This window comes from Macaca nemestrina, chromosome 5 (assembly GCF_043159975.1).
Source record: "Macaca nemestrina isolate mMacNem1 chromosome 5, mMacNem.hap1, whole genome shotgun sequence".
Taxonomy (NCBI): Eukaryota; Metazoa; Chordata; class Mammalia; order Primates; family Cercopithecidae; genus Macaca; species Macaca nemestrina.
This window is the reverse complement of record NC_092129.1, coordinates 162,014,638-162,038,238: the sequence shown is the minus strand read 5'-3', so window position 1 is coordinate 162,038,238 and position 23,601 is coordinate 162,014,638. Positions and strand designations below refer to the sequence as shown.

Here is a 23,601-nt window from a genome sequence, read left to right as displayed (position 1 = left end):
TATGTTATCGATAATAATTTGGGCATAGGAAGAAAATGGAGAGTTGAAATCTACAAATTCTCCTAAAAGCCAACATTCAAAAACCTCTTCTGCTCAGCTCTTTATATGTGAGCAAAGGAAAGGAGAATGAGAGATAAGATATTAACTTAAGTGAGTACACGTGGCTCAGGACACTTGGTGTCAGAAACTCTATGTTACAATCCAGCCTCTTCCAATTAGCTAGTGAGCACTGGGAAATTTTTGTAACTCCCTGAATTCTCCCTTTATCGTTTGTCAAATGATGAAAGAATACTTTTGTCTTGTGGTGTTGTCTTAGATGAGATACGATACATGTGCAATTTGTAAATTTTGGGGCACACGCCATGTGGTGCTCACTACTTTGTGTCATCTGATAGAGAGGAGGAGAAAGCATATACAACTAGTAGCCTGAGTAAATATTGGTTATCATTTACTTCCAAATTGCCAAGAGTAGGCTGTAAACCAACAATCTTCCTTGTTTAACTTCCATCAACTACAATTGCCTCAAGTCCCCCAAATTGCAATTGGTAAACAACAAACAATAAATGCAAGATCCCTATTTGTATCCTTCTTGCTTAACTATTTTCATTCATGGTAGTCAATTGAGCTTATTCACCTAACTAACCTGCAAGGATAAACAAGTGAGTGTTTTTTTTGTTTTTTTTTTGTTTTTTAATATCCTTTCTGGGAATCCTAAATAACTAGTTTCAATTGTTGTAGGTTGTGGGAGCTGGGAATTTGTTTTCTCCCCATTACTGGACTCTTTTACAATGGCATCCTGGGAAACCAAATTTGAAACTCAAAGGAGAAATGGAACAGTGACAGTTTCCTTTAACCTGAGCTCAGGGCTTTGGCAATAGCTCTGCTCCAAGTTTCTGTTCTATCTAGTTCTGCCTGGAACTTAGGTAAAGGAAAGCTTTCTGTATCTTCCATCATCCTTGCCTTGTTCTAATGTAGCAGAGGTAATTCTTTCCTAATAGTGTTGCTCTTTTTTTTTTTTTTGAGATGGAATCTTGCTCTGTCGCCCAGGCTGGAGTGCAGTGGCACAATCTCGGCTCATTGCAACCTCCACCTCCCACATTCAAGCAAGTCTCCTGCCTCAGCCTCCCGAGTAGCTGGGATTACAGGCGCACACCACCACACCCAGCTAATTTTTGTATTTTTAGTAGATATGGGGTTTCACCATATCGGCCAACCATGGTTGATCACCATGAATTCCTAACCTTGTGATCCACCTGCCTTGGCCTCCCAAAGTGCTGGGATTACAGGTGTGAGCCACCACACCCGACTGCTTTTTTTTTTTTTTTTTTTTTGGCATTCTCTTTATTAAAGAGTAAGAGTTTTCTTTTACATTTTTTCTCATTGCTCTCTTAGCTGTTTTTTGTTGAAACCAGTATGGAAGAGTCACCTTTCCTTAGTGTGTGTGCCCATGGTACATTACACATGGTACCTCTCCCTGCAGGGGCCACACTATCACAACAACCAGTGTCCTCATCTCTCCTAGGCCTTGCTCCTGGCCCAGCCCTGAGCACATACACTGCAATATCAGAACCGTTGATCAATTCTGAAAGCAATTTATTAACCTCCAGCCATGAGAAAGAAGTGAATTCATGATCAGGTTAAAAATTGTAGGCATGGTTTAAAAATTCATTCCAGTGACATAATGAAAAATTTCATCAGGAGTCAAGATTGGAGATCTCTTTTTGGCTTTGCAACTGAGTAAATGTGGTAAAGTAACTTGATGTTTGTGTACTTCAGATTCTTATATATAAAATAAGATTTTGGACTGAACTGTCCATAGTTCAGTTGTCTGATTAGGGATTATAATATCTGTGTCTTATGTAACCTAAAGAATATCTTATGTTATTCAAGACTGCTCATTTTCATTGACATGCTCAATACCCAAAGCACATAGTTTTTCTAGACTCTGACTGTTCTCCCCCATCCTGTGAAGGAGAGTGGTAAGGGCCAGTTTCCTCATGAAAGCAACTGAAGAAACTGAAGTAAACATGTCTCTTTCTTTTTGAGAGGGAGTCTTGCCCTGTTGCCCAGGCTGGAGTACAGTGGTATGATCTCAGCTCACTGCAGCCTTTGCCTCCCACGTTCAAGCAATTCTCCTGCCTCAGCCTCCCGAGTAGCTGGGATTACAGGTGCCCACCACCACGCCTGACTAATTTTTATACTTTTAGTAGAAACTAGGTTTCACCATGTTGGCCAGACTGGTCTCGAACTCCTGACCTCAGGTGATCCACCTGCCTCGGCCTCCCGAAGTGCTGGGATTACAGGTGTGAGCCACCACACCTGGTCAAGACATGTCTTTTTATTGTGTTTGTTATCTGATCTTTGGAAAGGAGACTCTGTATAACAAAACAAAACAAAAAATCTTCTAAACTGAGTTCAAGAAGAGTTGTTGCTTTTGGATTCACTTCTTTTGGAAGCTTTAAAAATGGGATCTTCAGATCAGAATGTATATAGATATTCTCTGAAGACGGGATTGTATTTGTCCTTCTAATGCCCATCTCTCAAACTCAGCCAGTGTTTAGTTGCTTCTCTTTAACATAGGCCTCTGTTGGTAGTTTGTGTATTCTTTTCAGAATAAATGTAGGAAAAAATATCTAGGGGCTTATGAAAGCCAACAAACCTATACTTGGAAGGTAGATGTGTTGCCTTAGAAAGATTTATGTGGAAACTTGTTTTCTAGAAAGATGAACAAACAATGAGCCAGACTGTCCTTGTTCTTGTTTTAAAATAAACATATTTGTAGACCTGTAATTGGCTCCTGATGAGCAATACATGAAGCCATTTAAGGCATGAAGCTTTGCATTGGTATGGAACCAACTGAATAAAACTTGTTTATAACCTTGTATACCTTTCCAACATAAACACCATTCCTGGAGTGAATCATTTTTGTTCTGGTTTATACCTAACATCATGTGACAGCTTTTTCTTTTAGATTTTTTTCTGGCCTGGATTGCTAGCTAGGCGTTTGTATTTTTTGATGGTGGTGTTCTAGGTTATCCTTTTACATGCCAAATCGGCATAAGCTAGAGTATTATATTTTATACTTGTCAAAGGACAGCACATATTATTACTGTATCGTAACTAGGTCTCGCTTTTTTTTTTTTTTAAGTGCTTCAACTTTCCACCTATGTATAAACAAGTATACCTTTTAAGTGAATTCTTGGATTGAGGAACAAGGAAGTGTTTTTTACTCATCGTATCTTAGCCCTCAGTACTGCCTCCCACCTGAAATAGTTCATTTCTTTAGAGGATATTATGGAATTTAGTTATCCATTAATATGTTTTTGTGGATTGTATTGAAGAAGATGAGGAGTACCATGCATTTTTTTCTAAGAGTAAAATTGTAAGTATCAGTATGATTATATTTTACTTTTTTAGTGCATTTAGTGGGTTTCATTAAAACTGATCTTGGATTGTCACAATATAGGAGAGTGGGGTTTTTTTGTGGGAGATGATGTCTGCATACAGGAGATTGTTATTATAAATATGATGTATCCTGGAAATTTTGGAAAGTTGGAAAGAGCGACTTGACAACTCTTACACTGAACAATGTATCTGAATCTATCAATCAAACAGATCACTATCTGACCAGAAATCCCTGTAAGAGGGAAAAAGCTTTCAGTTCTTTTCCTAAATTTTATCTGTCTACACAGATGATATTTCTGTTCCCCTTTGACATGTTATTTTCCTCATAAACAGTTTTAATGGTTCCATACGCCTGCAGGCTAAAAAGCAGAGACCCAGTGATCTCATCTCTACTAGTTGACTCCAATCTGTCTTTTCAATAATGGCCTCCACACCCAGTCCTTTGTCAGATGTGTACTCTGAGAGGAGGCGTTGTATGATGGGGAGGGGAGACACTAGATTTAGAAAACTCTGGGTTCAAACCCCACTGCTTTATTAGCAATGTGAAATTTGTCAAATCACATCATGCCTCTGAACCCTAGACACTTACAGGGTAAAATGTGTATAAACATACTGACTTTTGTTTTCATCTGTGATACCATGTGATATCTTTCAGGGTCAGAAATGTAGTTCTGTTTCTTGAACTAATTATGGTGGCTAATTTGAATTTGCAGTGCGTAAACAGGCTATTTGGAATTCAAGCATTTCTCCCTTTCCTTGTCATCTAGTTAGATGGTGAATTCTTCTTTTCCTATTACTTATTATCGAAACACTTTGACCACAAGGCTACTTTTTTTTTGAGATAGAGTCTCGCTCTGTCACCCAGGCTGAAGTGCAGTGGCTTGATCTCGGCTCACTGCAAGCTCCGCCTCCCGGGTTCACGCCATTCTCCTGCCTCAGCCTCCTGAGTAGCTGGGACTATAGGCACCCGCCACCATGCCTGGCTAATTTTTGTATTTTTAGTAGAGTCGGGGTTTCACCATGTTGGCCAGGATGGTCTCCATCTCCTGACCTCGTGATCTGCCTGCCTTGGCCTCCCAAAATGCTGGGATTACAGGCGTGAGCCACCGTGCCTGGCCCACAATGATACTTTTAAATATTTGGGATACAAATAAGCTATTTTAAATTTAACAAATAAAAAGAGCTACATACACATTTTTCAGGCAGTTGTCCATTCTTTAATTTTAACAGGTTGTTCAGCTGTGAAGAGGAGAGAGAACATAAAATTGGATTTTTATTGGATCACTCTTATGCTCAATATAATGTTTTTTGGTCTTACCTAATCCTGTGGAAATATCTAGGAGGATGTAAAATCCAGTGTTCATAGACATTGCTCACCATCTGTTACCAAAGTGAAAAATCAGCATTCCTGATTTTATTTCCCTTTGTGTGCTCAGTCCAAACTCAGGCAAAGAGGTCACTATTTGTTCCCTTTACAGCAAACTTGATCCTAACATTGCATATTCCATAATCTGTCATCTTTGTGTAGTTTTGTGGTAACTATCTGCTCTTACTTGGCCTCTTCACATACTTACTATGATAGATTTTCTTGATTTACCAAATAGCGAACTTATCCATTAGAAATGTTTGATTGGCTTTTTCAGAAACAAGAAGTTGTTTTGCTTTTTTTAGTGTACATATACTTTTTCTTCCCTTAGACCCAATCTAATCTAGGTGGGAGAGAAAGTAACGAGAGTCTCTTGGAAAACCAAAGAGAGTCACAGCAAGCCCACAAAGTTACACAGGAATCAGGAAGAATAAAAATGTAAAGGTAACATGGATGAACTGTCTATTAGGTGCTTTCGTACATACTATCAGGTTTAAGGTTTACCAATAGCATTAGGTATGGTGAAGATGATTGATATGGTTTGGCTGTGTCCCCACCCAAATCTCATCTTGAATTGTAGCTCCCATAATTCCCATGTGTTGTGGGAAGGACTCAGTGGGAAATAATTGAATCAAGGAGGCGGTTTCCCCCCTATTGCTCTCATGGTAGTGAACAAGTCTCACGAGATCTGATGGTTTTATAAGGGGTTTCCCCTTTCCCTTGGCTCTCATTCTCTCTTTGCCTGTGGCCATGTAAGACATCCTTTGCTCTTCCTTCGTCTTCTGCCGTGATTATGAGGCCTCCCCAGCCATGTGGAACTGTGAGTCCATTAAACTTCTTTCCTTTATAAATTACCCAGTCTTGGGTATGTCTTTATTAGCAGTGTGAGAATGGACTAATTACAATGATTGTGACAATGACTATGGCCATTGTACAGATAAGGAAGCCAGCTCAGAGTGGCAAGTCACCTGGGCCTGAACATCTTGCTAATAAGCAGCATTGCATGTTCCTTGATTACTCTGTTATATGTGGCTCTAAAAGGTTTTTTCTGTGTGCGTTCATATGGATGTTAGCAAAACCAATGTAAGTGTAGTTAATGGAATTATTATTTCTCATGCCTACTATGATTTCTTGTCTGATTGGAAAATAATACTCCAGGATCAGCTTTGTTATACTTCCATCTATGACATGTGCCCCAAATGACAGTGACCTTATGGCAGAGATTGGCTCAGGAGAAGTATTTTCTCATCTTCTGGAATGTCCTACTAATGAAATAACTTAAAGGACAAGGACATATGAAGGTGATTCTATAATATTAACTCTAACCATTATTAAATTCTTAATGCATGCCACATATGCTTCTATTTGCTTACCTGCATTAATTTTTTCACTCTGCATAATACTCTTATGAGGAAGGCACCATTTTTTTTTTTTTCATTTAAAGATGAAAAGGTTAAGGCACAAGAAGATTCATAACTTGCCAAGGTCCCAAAGTTAGTGTGGGTTCCAATTCAGGTCCTCTGGCTCCACAGCCACTCTCCAGTGCTGCTTCGGAGCCTGATACGTTAGTAACTGGTGGCTCCCTAAGAACCTTGACTTTGGCTTTAGTTGATTTAGAAAATATTTTTATGTGTGTGTATTTACTTTGAAGCCTCTCATATTTTCTCATTAATTACAAGTAGTCCACAATTTTCAGGACTGTAGTTGTAAAATATAACTCAAGGCATAATGAGAAAGTAGATTTTAGTCATTTGGAATGGTTAGGAACAGCTCTCTGTGTACCTTTCCAGGAATTTAATGTTTTAACTGAGCATAGTGACCCGAAATGTTGGGAGAAAGTGAGAGATTTTGTGTCTATATACATAGGTGTCCCTGTGTCATCTTTTTCTTTAGCTTGAAGCACTCAGGATGGAAAAACAAATCTTGGGAAAGATGAAAGAGTAGAACTCAAGGAAATACCACAGAAGTTACAAAGGACTAGAGGTTTATGACTGTAATTTATAATGTCCACTGTCCTTGTGAAAATTATGTGGGATGGTTTATCTTTTTCTATTTGGGAAGATACATTTTTTATATTTAAAAATATCTTGTCTTTAGAGTTCTTTTAAGTGTAGTGATTGGAGGGCTGAGATATACAAACTAGATTATTTTCATTCTGGTCTTTTTCTTTTAGTATTTGGGGTAATTTAAATGCTTCTTCATTCACTCACATACTTATTCAACAGATATTTATTGAATGCCTACTATATACCAGACACTCTGCTACACCCTGAGGATAAAAGGTAGATAAGATGCTGAATCTGTCCTCCAAGCATTTGGATTCTGGTGGCAGAAACTGTTGTGTACCCAGTTAGCCCCTGCAGTGTGAGAAGTGCTACACTAGCAGAATGAAAAGTTCTGTAAGGTCACAGAGGAGGGAGGGAATAATTCCTCCTGTGGTTATGAACAGAAATTTGAGCTAAGTCTTTTAAAGGATGAATAATAAGGTTGGGTAGGCCAAGCGGGCAGGGAGGGCCCAAGAGAAAAGGTGCTCAAATGCCTAGAGTATGAAAAGGAATGAAAACTGTCATTAACTCACAGCTAGGAACACTGATCCCTGTAACCAGCTTGGCTTACCTGAGAAGGAAATGCTACCACCTCTGAGGGTTCCCCTCACCAGTCTTCATTTATTATTGTGTAAAATTAGAGGATGACAGCAGTGGTGGTGGTGGTGGTGGCGGCGGCGGCTGCTGCTGCTGCTGCTGCTTTGTCTTCTTCCTTTTTCTGGTTAGCTTGATAGATTTGGGTTAGATATAGGCATTTTCCATATCAGGTTTTAGTTCTTTATTTTTTCAACTTTTACTTGATTTTTATTATTTTTTCTTTCTTTTTTTTTTTTTTTAGACAGAGTCTTGCTATGTTGCCCAGGCTGGAGTGCAGTGGTGCGATCTCAGCTCACTGCAACCTCTGCCTCCCGGGTTCAAGCAATTCTCCTGCCTCAGTCTCCGAAGTAGCTGGGATTACAAGCATGCACTACCACGCCCAGCTAATTTTTACATTTTTAGTAGAGATAGGGGTTTCACCATGTCAGCTAGGCTGGTCTCCAACTCTGGACCTCAGATAATCCACCTGCCTCGGCCTCCCAAAGTGCTGGGAGCATGAACCACTGTGCCTGGCCTCAAAAACTTTTATTTTAAATATGGGGGTACATGTGCAGATTTGTTGCATGGGAATATTGTGTGATGCTGAGGTTTGGAGTACAGATCCCATCACCTAGGTAGTGAGCATAGTAGCCAATAGGTAGTCTAACGTGCCCCATCCGTATCCAGGCTTTAACCATACTGAGACAGTGGGAAAAAAACTGAGCTGCTTACTGTCACCCAATGGAATGGAAAGTTTTCTACCATTTTGCTTCTATGTCATTTTCATATTACTTTTTTGGGGAAATTCGATTTTTCTGCCATTCTACTAGACTATATCTCTTTGATCACTACCTATGTGCCCAAATCACTGCTTCTCCCAACTTTTTTTGTGGGCCATCATCCATGAGCATGGTACATCCATGTGGTGACTTCCTCTGTTTGTTTAAATTTGCACATTTAGAGTTTTGTGTTAGGACAGTAAAACACTCATGTCTAAATAACTTATAAGTCCTGGGAAACTCATAAAAATGACCTGACATGATGTTTTGTGCCTATAAGAAACCTTGCAGATGGCTAAGAGAAGAATGAAGATGTTTTGACTTACTGTCTCTTCAGTTATGTTATAAAAAATTCAGCGGACTTGTCCATGATCATTAGGAAAATGAATGATTTTCCTATTGTAAATTACAAGTGCCACAAACTACATAAGGACTGTAATTGACAGGTATCAACTGGTAGCATTTATTTACATTCTCCAAGGCAACCCACAGAACTGTAGTGCTCACCATATTTGTTCAGAAAAATATGTTTTTAAGTAAATAAAACTTCCTTAACACTGGTTACTATAGTTAAGCAACTTAATTCCAATTGTTAACTTTGTTTAGTAAATGATGGATGAAACATGATCTTGTAAGATAAAAGAACATGGTGCCAAAACATTATATGAGCATGATGCCAAAAATACACACACACACACATACACACACCTGAATACATTGTTCATAGTGTTTTCTAATTCAGGGAAACTGGAAGATGATTTGAAAGTATTATGATCAACTTTGTATTTATTCCAGGAAAATTTACATGAGGAGAAAATACATTAATCTTGGCATGTAATAAAAACCAACATTTTGTTATGTAATTCATTTTGTGATTTACATTTCTATAATTTATTCAATAAACCTAATAAATGTTGAGTAATGAATGAATTTAGTTTCATGAAGAAAAAATAGTACATGAATGATCTGTCATTGTACAAAACTGCTGAATTATGAATATGGTTTTTTGTGAGTATTTTCTTCCCTTCCTCCTTGTCCCATCCATATGTCCTTCCTTCTTACCCTAACCTCCTATGACCCGAGGATAGCACGTTGAGGGAAGAAATCGTCAGAAGTTTTAATATAATTATATTCAGGATGAGAGTTCTGTTCAACACAACATCATTGGTTAATTTAGTAATTTCTAGAATTCTGCCTAGACTTAAAAATACTTTCAATACTCATTGCTGAATATTGCTGTTCTCTGCATGTTTTTCTTCTGGGATTGAACTGGACAGGATTTTGGTTTTTTAACGCATTCCAGTGGGTATAAGTATATTGGCTAGTAAAGGTTCCCTTAATTGACCTGGTTTTAATAAAAAATGGTCCAGTACTCCTGCCACTCATTTTTCTCTTTTTTGAAACCACAGATTAATAACCTGGTGTTATCTCTATCACCAAGGTGAGAAATTCTGCCAACAGTGGTTTACAAAAGCAGCTTTGGGGTTGGATCTGGAGAGTGGCTAGGATTTTACCAAAACTAGATCTCTGTTTTTCTTCTAAATTACACATGGACAGTTTCAACAATTAAGTTACCAAATTCATATTTTATATTCTATTCACATATCAGGAAACATTTAGCCCAAAGTCTGTTTACATAAAAATTTCTTTTTGGATCTTTTCTTCTACTCTGAGGAGACATGCCTGCCTTTCCCCAGTATGTTCTCCACTGCTGTCAGTACCTTGAGTATAGTGAGCCTTCAATAAAGAGTCAGTGAATGAATCCCTTTGTCATTGTGTCTCTATTATGTAGAGTGGAAATCTGTGCTGGAACAATAGCTAGTAGATGATCTGCACCAGGGAGGCCTGGGCTAGACTTCAAAAGCTGTTTCCCCATCCCGGCAAGGCAAAACATGTTCTTTTTGGGCTGGGAGGTCACAGCTCTATCCCCGTTCAAGACTGCACCTCCTTTTTTCTCTCTTCCTTCCCAGGAGCCGTGGAGTCCAAGTGTGACTGCCAAGAGGAATCCAGCAAAGCCAAAGAGCCCGAGCATGTAGCCCTGCCCGAAGCCTGCCACACGCATGGAAAACCCAGAGGAAATGAGTGAGGATCAATGGGAAGAAGGGAGCCAGCCAGGTGAGCAAGCTCATCAGTCTGGAGGCTAGCGCCACTGGAAAGAATCCCGGGCGGTTCTGTTTATTTGGCAAGTTCGGGCCATGACCTGAGCTTACACTAAATTACCTCAGAGCAAATTATTTTTTACCAAGCCATGTAAATGTTAGGTCAACTCCCTAGAGCTTTTGGGCTGAAGACAGATGACTACATCAAAGGCTGCACTTGAGTTTCCAGGTGTGGCTGGGGGAATTGTCTGTCTTCCTTCAGGAAGACGTTTCTAACTCTTCCCTTTTCTCTACCTCAGATGAATTATTTTGTTTCATGCCAATTTAAGTGTTACCTAGAGACTTTTTACATAGAACCAGTTTATTATTTATTTATTTATTTTATTATTATTATTTTTTGAGACGGAGTCTCACTCTGTTCGCCCAGGCTGGAGTGCAGTGGCGTGATCTCGGCTCACCACAAGCTCCGCCTCCCGGGTTCACGCCATTCTCCTGCCTCAGGCTCTAGAGTAGCTAGGACTACAGGCGCCCGCCACCTAGCCCGGCTAATTTTTTTGTATTTTTAATAGAGATGGGGTTTCACCGTTTCACCGTGGTCTCGATCTCCTGACCTCGTGATCCGCCCGCCTCAGCCTCCCAAAGTGCTGGGATTACAGGCGTGAGCCACCGCCCCTGGCCACATAGAGCCAATTTAATTGAACATAGAGTCCTCTGGTTTTGGTATGAGTGGGTGTGCCTGTGGGCGTGTCTTCATAAAAGGAGGCCAAGGCTGTGTTTCTTCTTTATAAATACAAATTTCACATCACAGTCTTGGGTGGATATATTCTGAAGCATCCTCCTAGGTAAATTGAATCGGACTATAGTGGAATTTTTTTTTTTTTTTTGGCAATGGGAAGCATTTTAATAATTAAATCACTGGTTGAAGGCTTGTGCAAAGTTTGGTGCTATATTGGGATTTACCAGGGTTCCATTGTGATTCTAAGTTCATTTTAAATTTCTGCCGCCTGCCTTCCTTTCCTTTTATGTTAAGTGTTATTACCTTGTGGAGAGAAGGTATTTTAATGATAACAGAATGTTACTTGAAAATGCTTCCAGCCAGGCATGGTGGCTCATGCCTGTAATCTCAGCACTGAGGCAGGAGGATGGCTTGAGCCCAGGAGTTTGAGAGCAGGCTGACCACCATGGTAAAACCCTATCTCTAGAAAAAATACAGAAATTTGCCAGGCATGGTGGCATGTACCTGTAGTCTCAGCTACTCAGGAGGCTAAGGTGAGAGAATTGCTTGAGCCCAGGGAGGTTGAGGCTGCAGTGAGCCGTGCTCAAAACAAAACAAACAGCTCCCATTCTACCACTCCTAAAATCCATATTGTATATCAAAAAAGGAAGTTTGATACCTGAAATGACTCTCAGCAGGGCTTCTCAACCTCTGTTCCCTGGCATTTGGGGCTGTATCATTCAGTATTGTGGGAAGCTGTCCAGTGCATTGCAGAATATATGGTAGCACCCCTGGCCTCTACCCAGTAGATACCAGTAGTATAATTCCTCTCCCCAGCTGTGGCAACCAGAAATGTTCTGTGGGGGAGAAATTTGCCCCCAGTTGAAAACCATTGTTCTAGGGATTGATTCAACAAAGGAAAAGAAGGTAAAGAAAATAGTAAAGATGTCACGTATGGAGCTTTGTTTTTGTTGTTTGTTTGTTTATTTTGTAATATTACCCTGTGAATTTCCGAAGAAAGTAAATCCTAAGACAATGAAGTCTGCCACTAGAACTCCCATTTAGCCACCAATTCTCTCTCCGTTATTGACTGGAATTTAGTTTGGATTAATATAACAGTTACAACTCACTCACAACAAGTATGGACTTTGATGCTGTCATTATCAACTGAAGAACTCCCAGGTGTTTATATTAAACACGCAGAACTTCCTATGAAGTGGCCATTCTGATCACTGGGTGTTTTCACAGGGCTGGCTTATTGGGGGAAAAAGAGGGAGTGGTTGGAGAAAAAGACTCAAATAAGGCTAATGCAAGACTTTAATAACTGAATGTATGAGTTGAATGAAGAAACACGCCTACTCTACACTGCAATTCAGCAGTTTTTTGAATGGGAGGTCAGATACATGATTTAAATACAGGTTTCATTTAATGCAGTATCTTTTACGGTACTAAAAAAGGTCTGGGATCCTGCATTCTTCCTGTATAGGATTGTAATTCATTCTCTCTGCTCTCACTCTCCTTCCAAATTCACTTCTACCTCTGTCATAGAATGTTTGAGCTGCCAGACAAGTAGGATCATGTCACCACTGTGACTTAACATGAAATGTCCTTGTGTCTTTATTTCAAATGTTCTGTTTTTCCTCTATTTTCTGCTCACATGAACATACACTCTTGCCAGGCACATTGGCTTTTCTTATTTCTCTTTCTGATTTTGCCTCCTTCCTGCCCCTGTATTCTTCCCTTTTCTCTGGCTATAGGAACTGTCAGGTGGCCTTGCTGGCATCATCCTACCTCTTTTGAACTATGTTACCCAGGAACTTCCATTTATTATGCCTCGAGCACTCTCTTTCTTTAATACTATATCTCTCTGAGGGATAGTTAATGATCTTTGCAGCAAATGAAGGTGAACTGTAGCCACATTATTGTTAGAATACAGCCAACTATATGGAACAGATTGGGCTGAGCTTTGAACAGCTGGGGCTGGCAGAGTGAGTCTTGACTTCTCTCGGAAGAGTTCCAGAACTGCCAAATCATCAAACTTGAAGGGGAAAGAGGGACGAGAAAGGTTATAGGGATAGTGGTTCCTGCAGGTGCTTTTTTGCTTTTGTGATCTACCTTTTGTGAAATGTTTACTAGTTTGTGGATCTGGCAAAACATGGGCTAATTGAACCCAAGAGCTGCTGTCACTGCCACAGACTAGACCCGCTTAGTGGCCATGATGGTGTTTTATTGTTCATTTGCAGGTACTGAACATGGGATAAAGTGGATGCTTTTGTTGTGAAAGCTTGTGGCTCTTTTCAGGCAACTGAAACTAGGCGTAGGTTTGAGGATAATTTTGATTTGCAATGTGCTTGTAACTCTAATATAAATTTAATAATGGCTCCATTGGAACTTTTGGACTATCGTATGGCTTCCTGGTGGATATAATAAACGAGAAATAGGCGAGGTAGGACAGATACCATAAACTGGGGGACCAGAGAGCTTAATCGATCCTTCAAAAATGTAGTATTTGCTCATATAAGGAGTTGTGTGTGTGTATGCACATGCATGGGCTCATGTTTGTTTAAATGACTTGCTGCCAATATTTTTAAAATGTTTATATAAACATTTGGTCAGTTTTTCCAAAGAAGCCAGAATCTGGCTTTGCTGGTCTCCCATGGTCATTATCAGCTGTGGCTGAATAACAAGTACTCCATACCTCTCCTGGGTGGGCGGGGCAGGGGCTTTCCGATTCACTAGCATTGACACCCCCTACCCCCACTGTTACTGTACAGATTGGCCTTTGCAAGAAAAGTTCAGGAGAGAAAAGAGACAAGCCTTGGGATTGGGAAATAATGGGTTAGAATCTCAGCTTCAGAGGCAGCTTTATCAATTGGGGAAATTATTAAACTTTCTGAGCCTTAGTTTCCTCCAGAGTAGAATGGGAATATACTCTGCACTCTCATGGTCGCTAGAAGGAATATTAAGCAAAACAGCATATTTAAAGTTTCTAAAACAACTATGTACATACACAGGAGGATTGCTGTACACATTTGCTGTTACTGTCGTTTTCAGTTGCTGTGTATCATAGGTGAGTTGATACCAATCCTTTAGTGTCCTATTGAGCATGTTACAAAATTTGATAAACACTTCTGTTACTCAGAACAAAGGAGGAAACTTGTGCCTCGGCTTCCCATATCTCAGGTTTTGTTCTACAATATAAAATATATAGTTTTTCTATGGAAAAAATCCAATAGAAACAGATTTCTTAAGGGTAGCACAATTTGAAGAGAGAAGAATCTTGTAATTTAGTTCATATTAGGTGGACTCTTAGTTTCCTTTTGACGGGGTCAAGGCTTTGTAGTTTTGCATCTACCTTCCTGAAGTTTCTGCCCCACACCCCACCCCAATCACATTCAAAATCAGACTGACAGTAATCCTGTATATGGAACATGTGCTGAATCCTCATGGAAGGAAAGGTAAAGAAGTGAAAGCCCTATAGAAATTAATAGATTTCCTTAGAGGTGGGCATGGAATGTAGCTTTTGTTAGGCTTGCAATGCTGCATTGAAGGTTTGTCAGCATTTTGTGCACACAGATTCTTTAAAAATTTTAAGGATGTTTCCCCTACAGTATTGCATTCAGTTGGCATCATTTCTCTAATGTCTGATTTTTGACATCTATCAGAAAGTTTCAGTACGTCTTTTGATGCCACACCAGCTGGGGGCAGGGACTACCTGGTTATTATAGTCATGGTTCAGAAATATAGGTTCTCCCCCCCTATTTTAATACTTCCTGCGTAGATGGGTTTCCTTTAGATGTGGATATTTCATTTAAATGCTGCATAGTCTTGTCTCAAAATGGTAAGGGATACCAGTATAGTATAGTAGTTTCTTCTTCTGCTTCTGAAAGTGACTGGGAAACTTGCATCTTTCAATAAAATGCTTTCTAGAAGAAGGCAAGGTGGCTAGAAAATGTTAAGGCAGCTCAGGGACCAGTAGGAGACAATAGATGTTAAAGGTAAAAAGTGACTTGTGATTAGATCAGTTATGGAGTCCAAAAATCCAACCAGGTTTGTAGGTAACCAGTTACGTTTCAAATGTGATCTTAAGCCCACCCTAAGTGAGTGAACCTCAACATGAGAGCAGAAGACCCTGAAAGGGAAGATGTGAGAAGATAAAATACTGTTTTCAGAGCCCTAGGTTTTTGTTTGTTTGTTTGTTTGTTTTTTGACATTTTTGTAAATGGAGGAATAGGACTACCTCTGGAACCTAAAATTGGGCTGAAATCCAGGTCCTGTTCTAGGTGATTGCTCAGGGTCCCTTCCCATTCCTTCCTCCATCTGCTCCTGCCCACTTGAGTGAAGGCGGTGAATAATAAAAGAGGAAAGAATGTAGATGAAAAGGAGAGGATGCAGAGAATGAAGATTCCCTGTCCTTTGTAAACCTTTTGTCCTGATCACCGAAAGTATTGTGGCATGTGTAAGTCTGAGAAAATATTTAGGTGAATCCCTTGAAATTGTCAGTATTTCAAGGGCTAAAAAAAGACAGTTTCACATAGCTCAAATGAAAGCAACAGTTACATTTTTGCTAGAACTTCTCTAGGTCCACCAACGAGATGTATGGAGTGGTTTTTAAAAAAACCACACAAGGCTGGGCGCAGTGGCTCACGCCTGTAATCCCAGCACTTTAGGAGGCTGAGGCAGGTGGATCACCTGAGGTCAGGAGTTTGAGACCAGTGTGGCCAATGTGGGGAAACCCTGTCCCTACTAAAAATGCAAAAATTAGCTGGGTGTGGTGGCACACGCCTGTAATCCCAGCTACTCGGGAGGCTAAGGCAGGAGAATTGCTTGAACCCAGGAGATGGTGTTTGCAGTGACCTGAGATGGTACCACTGTACTCCAGCCTGGGCAACAGAGTGAGGCTCTGTCTCAAAAATAAATAAATAAATAAAAATTTTTAAAAACCCACACAAGTTTGGGCATCCGATTGGTGGATTTTTTCCTTTTGCATATGCTTTTCTAACACATGCAGATATTTTCTGCTTCGATTTTTCTTATAATCAGGCTTTCTTAATAAGAAAGTAAGTTTTCTGATATTGTAGTTATTGCCTCAAATCTCTTAGTAGAGGAGTAGAGGCAATGAAAAGGAGAGCCAAGTGTGGGGGTGACTGAAGACCATGGAGTGTTTTCAGATCACTCACCTGGGAACTTGTATGGCAGTTGTCGGGTTCCAAAGATCCAAAATCAGGTGTTTTAACTTAACTGACTTGAATATTTACTTTGAAAATAAGAAATGAATATAAAAAAGTTGAAAAGTTATACACATGGGCACGATTTATTGAAACCTGTTCTTAGTTAGGGTAGATTGAACCTTGTTGAAAGTTGTGAAATTTGCTCAAATAGTCATTTATTTCTCTTTTTTTCTAGATCAGAATGATTTCATGAATATTGTAATAGTTTGGGCAAGGAACAAATTTGCTTAGTCAGGAAACACGAAAAGCCTCTAAGAAGGCCTAGAGGTGGTAAAATCAGTGGTCCTCTGGTGGGCATGGTGTGTGTGCGTGTGTGTGTGCGCACGCACGCATGTGACTCATCTGGGGTTGGCTCGGAGTGAAAGAGACAGATGCTTCCTTCGCCTGCTTGTTTCCTGGTTCTCAAAGCCCCTATTTCATTGTTGTTTTATTTTAAGGTTCGATGCCTTCTCCATCCGTCAGTGAGGGTGTGGAGAGCTTGCAGGCGTGTGCCTACCTCTGTAACTTGCTATTCCTTGTGTAATGTCAAGTGGAAGTGCGAAGCACCACAAACTGCTCTGAGCAGAGCCCACTTCCCTTCACCCACGGAGAGCGTGAAGCAGTTACACCAACATCAATCAAGGAAAACCCACAGGCTGAGCTCACACGGTTGAAGCAGGTGCGTGAGCGAGTGCTCTGTGACAGGCACACGTGATTGAGGTGTACCTCGGCGTCTTGCCCACAGATGTCGGTTACGATGACTGTGTGGGGCTGTGCCCGCTCCCTGCAGAGCTGAGCCTGTCATGCTTGTGGGACACAGCGGGTGCAGCTCTTGGCAGCTCAGTGGGGTGAGCAGGTCAGATAGTTCTGAAGTAGGCTTCTTTGCTGTTTACACTCTTGTTTAATGGCGAGTAGAAGAATCTGGGAGAAATAGTGTTTTATTTTCTTTCTGTGGTGTCTTGCAGTGAGAATACCCCTGGGATCACTCCTTTAAAATAGTAAGCAAGAGGCTGGGTGTGGTGGCTCAGGTCTATAATACCAGCTCTTTAAGAGGCTGAAGCAGGAAGATTGTTTGATCCCAGGAGTTCGAGATCAGCCTGGGCAACATAGGGAGACACCATCTCTAAAAGAAGTTTTTTTAAAATTCACTGTGTGTTGTGGTATCCCCCTCTTCTCCCAGCTACTTGGAGGCAGAGATGGAAGGATCCTTTAAGCTCGGGAGGTCGAAAATGCAGTGAGCCATGGTTGTGCTACTGCACTCCAGCCTGGGCAACAGAGCGAGACTGTCTCAAAAATAAATAAATAAATGAAATAAGATAAAATAGTAAACAAGAAAACATTAGTATTAATTGATTTGCTAAGCCTAAGGGGGAAAATGTAAGGTCTTGAATCTCTGTATGTATGCATATGTGTGTATACATTTCTATCAACATATATCAAATATTTATGTATGCAGTGGTTTTAAAAAACCACACAAGGCTGGGCGCAGTGGCTCATGCCTGTAATCCTAGCACTTTAGGAGGCTGAGGCAGGCAGATCACCTGAGGTCAGGAGTTTGAGACCAGCCTAGCCAATGTGGAGAAACCCTGTCCCTACTAAAAATACAAAAATTAGCTGGGTGTGGTGGTACACACCTGTAATCCCAGCTACTCAGGAGGCTAAGGCAGGAGAATCGCCTGAAACCGGGAGGTGGAGTTTGCATATGTAGAGCAGATATATGTGTACACACATATATGTATATGTAAATATGTGTGTGCATACATCAACACAGGCACCAATTTAAAGCAAAACTCAAGTGGGCCATGAGATAAAGAGAGAATGTGAATATCTAGACATTTTAAAGTATCTGCTGATAAGGTGAAGGGGCTAGTAAAAAAATGTGTATCTCATCCTGTTGAACCATCTTGATATGTATTGAGGTTTAGAAAATTTTCACAAAAGTTTTGAGCAATCTTAATTTTAAAAATACAGACGCAGTTAATACCAAGACTTCAATATAGATTGTGCTTTGTAAAAAGTGGCCAGTCTCTCAAGGCTTCTAGTACCTGCTGTTGGTTATGAGTGTCTACTTTGAGCTGACACTTCAAAATATCATACATATTATTTACATTTAAATATGTGAAACAATCACCCTTTCTTTAAGCAATGTAAAGTAAAACAAGACATACTTTTAAACTGCTAAACTGATTCAGTTGGAGAATAATGGTAAAAACCAGTATTACTATGGGTAAGGAAAAAAACATGCTATTTTGGGGAAAATTTTTTATATACTCTCTGAAGATGATTTCATGATATGTAAAATCAGAAGCCACAAAATATTCTTACTCAGAGTTTCAGCAGTTCAGCTTCTAGGCAAATTTTTTCTCAGACAGTGATCAAATGTGTAAAAACTTTAGCTACAAGAATGCTTGATCGCAAACTTACTTTTTTTGCTAGAAATGTCTAAACAATATTACAGTGGTCAAATAAACTGTAGTAGAAATATGCAATAAAATGCCACTTGAGGCATTAAGCAGTGGTGTAGATTTCTCTAAGACCCTGTTTTTTAAAAAAACTAACAAGTCAGTGTTTCATGCATTCAGTATGTGCAGATATATTATAGTTTGTGAGATTTATACAAACCTAAAAGTTGTTACAGCTGTGTGATTAGAGAATAATTAAATGGCTGTATCTTGCCTATCTGTTATTTTAATTTTCTAACATTCAAGTGTATTACCTGCACATTAAATACAGAAAATGGCAAACATGGAAATAGCATTTTGGGAGTATACTCATAAGTTACCTAGAGATATTTGTGAAGACGAGGAAAGGAGAGGGGTTTCTTTCTTTTCTTTTCTTCTTTTTTTCCTAGACGATGACTTAGCAGAAAGTATTAAAGACTAGTGATTGATTAATTAGTTCCACAAATATTTGTGTGCCTCTACGTGCCGGGTACTGGACAAGACTCTGGTCTCGTTGCTATGTACTTTTCACATGAATTGCTGAATCCGTTTTGTTTGATATTCTGCATCAATGTAGCTTTACCACTAGAGAGTCAGTAATATGAATATGAAAGTAATATGGGCATGTAAAAATTATGATGTCACAGCCTAGCATGGTGGCTCATGCCTGTAATCTCAGCACTTTGGAAGGCTGAGGCAGGTGGATCACCTGAGGTCAGGAGTTCCAAACCACTGTGACCAACATGGTGAAATCCTGTCTCTACTAAAAATACAAAAATTAGGTGGGTGTGGTGGTGGGCGCCTGTAATCCCAGCTACTCAGGAGGCTGAGGCAGGAGAATTGCTTGAACCCAGGAGGAGGAGGTTGCAATGAGCCGATATTGTGCCATTGCACTCCAGCCTGGGTGACAAGAGTGAAACTCCATCTCAAAAAAAAAAAAAAAATTATGATGTCAGACTGACATTTTGCTTCATATTTTTACATATGTGTTTTATCTGCTTTATGCTGTTTCACATATTAAATGTGTGAAACTTTTTCTGTACTGTAGATAGTTGACACCATGAATTGTCTGGAAAGTCAAAAGCAAAAATTGAGAAGACTTGTTATCATTAATGAAAAACTTTAAGGGACATTAGAAAGCTTATTTGCAAATGCTTTGAAAAATCTGACTTTTCCATATTTTGTGAGGTTTTGGCTTTGATGCTTAATCTTGGTTTAATGTTCTGCAGGTGTCCTTTGGGAAGTTAGGACAGGATTTGCAGGGGTGGGGAGATTGAGTGTGATGACTTTAGTGTCCACTTGCCTGGAATGTTGAGACTCTGAGGCTATAAATAGGAGGTTTAGATTTGGGATGTCTGACTGGAAGAGGGTCAGGATTCAGGCTGATGTGGAGATGTTCACTGAGGAGTTTAAATGCTTCTCTGAGTCCCTAAGAATCTACCCAAAGGACAAGTCTTCTCCTGATGTCCAGTCTCTTTCTCATGAAAATGATCTTAGAAGTTTAATCCTTTAAATGACCTCTTAACATGACTTCTTCTGCTGGTGTGAGATTAGAAAAAAAATTCCAGCCTGAACCATCAAGGGCTCCAAAGTAAAGGGATTTTTTTGAGTTTTAAAACTCTGAAAACGTTATTCATAAGTTATAAAAATAGCAAAGATTCTTGAGAGGAAGGGTTTGTTTTGGGTCAGTGCCAATGTGTCAAAGTTGCTTTTCATGTGTGTGTTTGTGTGCTTGTCTGTGCCTTCTGCCTGCCTGTGTGGGGGGATGATTATGGATTCTTGAACTTGGTTCTTTCTTTCCTATTGATTGGTGAAGGGAAGAAGTTAAACTTTGGATTTGGCTCTATGTCCATTGTCCATTGAATCAGGAGAGTTAGCCCATTGGTTATTCTATTGCCCTTTTGTTATGATTTTGTGAGAAAATTGTCATTTTCACTTCCCCCTTTTTCTCTCTATCCTATCCTCTTGTTAAAACAGACATGGTGCCTTTAATGAATTGTCTTGGGATAGTTTGAAGTGCAAAGGGAAGAAAAAGAGATTTAGCTCTTCCTGAGACAAGCCCTGAGTAGTAAAATCAATAATTCGAGAAATCACTTGCCCTTTAAAAAAAAAAAAAAGACTTGTAAATAGAACAAGATTGAGAAAAACATGTCTTTAGGCAGGCTAATCTAATCACACACAGAAGGCAGCCTGTTTTCTTACTTGTTGGATCACTTCCACTTTATATTCTCACAGGGAACAATATATTAAGTACAGTATTTAGAAATATTTGTTGAATCCTACTGTCTGATTTTGGCAAGTCCCAAGGAAAAAAAGAATATGTCTTGGACTGCGTGAGCCTTCCTGGGAGGATATTGGAGTTTTCCCAGAGAGGCTGGCTTCACACTGTGGGAAACACTGGTTTGGTAGATAACACTGTTAGAATTTATATTTCAGAGGGCATTTAGTTGTCTTCAGATTTCTAGAGCAGCCACAGCTGATCTTCTATGTCTCAGGATCTGAAGAAACTCAGAGTATAAGCTAGGCTTTCTTTATACTGATGTAGTCATTCTCTTTTGAAGGACACTCTAACTTATAACCCACTGATCCTGTGTTATGGCAGGAGGCTGAGTTCACCAGCACCAAAATATCCAGTTAGTGTATCAGAAGAGAAAATGTGGGTATCACAAGTAAGAGGAGCTAAAAGATAGGACATTATAGGGTGAAAGGTCTATTGGCTGATTCCGCCTTCTCTTGGGGAATGTTAAAGTGTCAACATTTTGGCAAAATCCTAAGCTAATTTTGTTTAAATGTGATCATCACATAGCATTGACTGAGTAATTGAAATTTGTGATGGAAAATAAAACTGAAATATTTAGAAAGTATGTTATGGCCCCTTTGCTTAAGAGTATATGCTAAAATAAAAGTATATCGTTACGAGGAATGTAAGTGAAATACATTCTTTCCGTTTAATTTCCTCAGCATGTATCTGGCATTAAGTAGTTTTTATAAATCTTATGCAAGGGCCTATCCCACAGCCCTATTCCATTGATTGCTTAAATGCGAAGTAGGCATATCTGAAGGGTTCTTTTGCTCTGTATTATAACATTGATAAGTTACTTTTTGAACCTATAACTTTTCATCTCTAGAATGGAGATAAGAGAATCATCCTCAGAGTTTTTTTTTTTTAATAAACCTTTAATTTTTAAGTAGTTTTAGATTTACAGAAATGTAGCAAAAATAGGAAGAGTGTAGTCTTACATCACTTGCCTGGTTTCTTTTATTGTCACCTTATTATGTATGCTTGTCAAAACTAAAAATTCAACGTTGGGACTTTCCTATTAAATAACTCCACAGTTTGGAGTATTTTTTTTTTTTTGATCTTTATATTTCACTAGCTCTTCCCTAACGTCCTTTTTCTGTTCCAGGGTCATACTGGATACCACACTGCATTTAGTAGTCATGTCTCTTTAGATTGCTCTGAACTATGAGGTTTTTTTCAGCCTTTCCTTGTTTTAATGAGCTTAACAGTTCTGAGGAGTGCTGGTCAGATATTTTGTAGAACGTCCTTTGATTGGAATTTATCTCATGATTGGACTTGGTTATGGGTTTTTGAGAGGAAGACCACAGAGGTGAAGCACCATTCTCCACCATCATATCAAGAGTACCTATGATCACCATGACCTATCACTATAGATGTTGACCTTGATCACCTGGCTGAGGTCATAGTGCCAAGTCTCTTCACTGCAAACTTGCCTTCCCCCAACTTCTTTCCATACTGCACTCTTTGGAATGAAATTACTAAGCACATGTCATAGGGTTATTTTAAGGTTTAAGTGAGATGATGAAGCTTGTGGCATAAAACCCAGTGCTTTAGAAAACACTCATGAATGTCAGTTGCTACTGTAGTTGCTGCCTTTGCACTAGTCCCTTTCAATACATGAAAGCTAGTATTCTTTAGAGCTGCTTTCTCATAATTATACAGTTCTCAGGCATTTACTGGTATTGATCAGAAAGTAAAAATAACAAAAAAGAGTGCTCACACACCTTTCAAATGAGATGCCTGTATACAAAGTCACTCTAGGATGGGAGGATATGAATTCTCTCAAAGTTTACCATGGAGAGACTCTGCTAAACTGGGATTATCAACCTCTGGTCCTGTTTCATGTGATGGAGTCAGTCATTGATGACAGAGATGGTGGGTTCCGGTTAGTCTTGGGCATGAGAGGGAGAAAGAAGTTTAATTTAGGAGCTGAGCCTGAAAGATTGGTGAGGTGTTTTTTTTTGTTTTTTTTGTTTGTTTGTTTGTTTGCTTTTCACCCTGGTGATAGCTTTTGGGTAGAATTTTGAGTTCTTGCTGGAATAAACTATCTTCAGCACTTCTCTGTGAAACGAAGGGCTTGTTCTGGGACCGGAAGTGCTTCAAACCCTATGCAGTTGTTGCCAGAGTGGCCGTCTGAACCTGGATAATGGAGCTTGGAGTTCTATGTGACCATGTCTGTTGGAATAAATAAGAATAGCTGGTTGCTTGTACAGATACTGTTGGCATGAATTTTTTATTTAAGTCTCTCCATGTATCTAGTAAACAGTAAGCACTATTCTAACATTACTAAAAGCCTCCTAAGTCTCCCACCAATAAATTTCTTTCACTCTTCCTCATTAAAAGTTCAGGGTGTAGGGCGAGGTTAATGTACCAGAGAAGGAATGGTAGAGAAGTATTTCTGAGCTGGAGAAAATAAGGTTCTTCTTCTGTGTCTCTTTTCCCATTTGACCTTCTAGCTTCTCTCTAAGATAACACATTTTTTTTTTTGGACTATTTCTTGGGAAAGCAAAGATTTATACAGATACTCTTTTGCTGTTTCGTATGTACTAAGTGAAGAGAAACTTATTTGAGTTAAAATGGAATACTCTGTCCCTGAGTGCTTAATGGAAAAAAAGTTTGCATTTGTGTTAAGGGGTAGATAAGTGATAAAATATTCTCTTGGT

General features: G+C 39.5%; 1 protein-coding gene across 36 annotated transcripts in view; it reads left to right on the top strand.

The window, feature by feature from the left end:
• LOC112426759 (uncharacterized) overlaps nucleotides 1–23,601 on the top strand; it is a 551,288-nt gene that overhangs the window by 383,981 nt on the left and 143,706 nt on the right. For 31 of the 36 annotated variants that reach the window (XR_011623994.1, XR_011623995.1, XR_011623992.1 and 28 more), the window contains one exon: nucleotides 10,142–10,286. Coding sequence is in view for 10 of the 36 variants with exons in the window: in XM_071097570.1 (XP_070953671.1) it covers nucleotides 10,142–10,257 (116 nt within the window). In the remaining 26 variants the exon portion in view is untranslated. Of the gene's footprint in view, nucleotides 1–10,141; nucleotides 10,287–16,653; nucleotides 16,875–23,601 lie in introns of all 36 variants that reach the window. The other 5 variants (XM_071097545.1, XM_071097547.1, XM_071097541.1 and 2 more) reach the window with 1 other exon arrangement.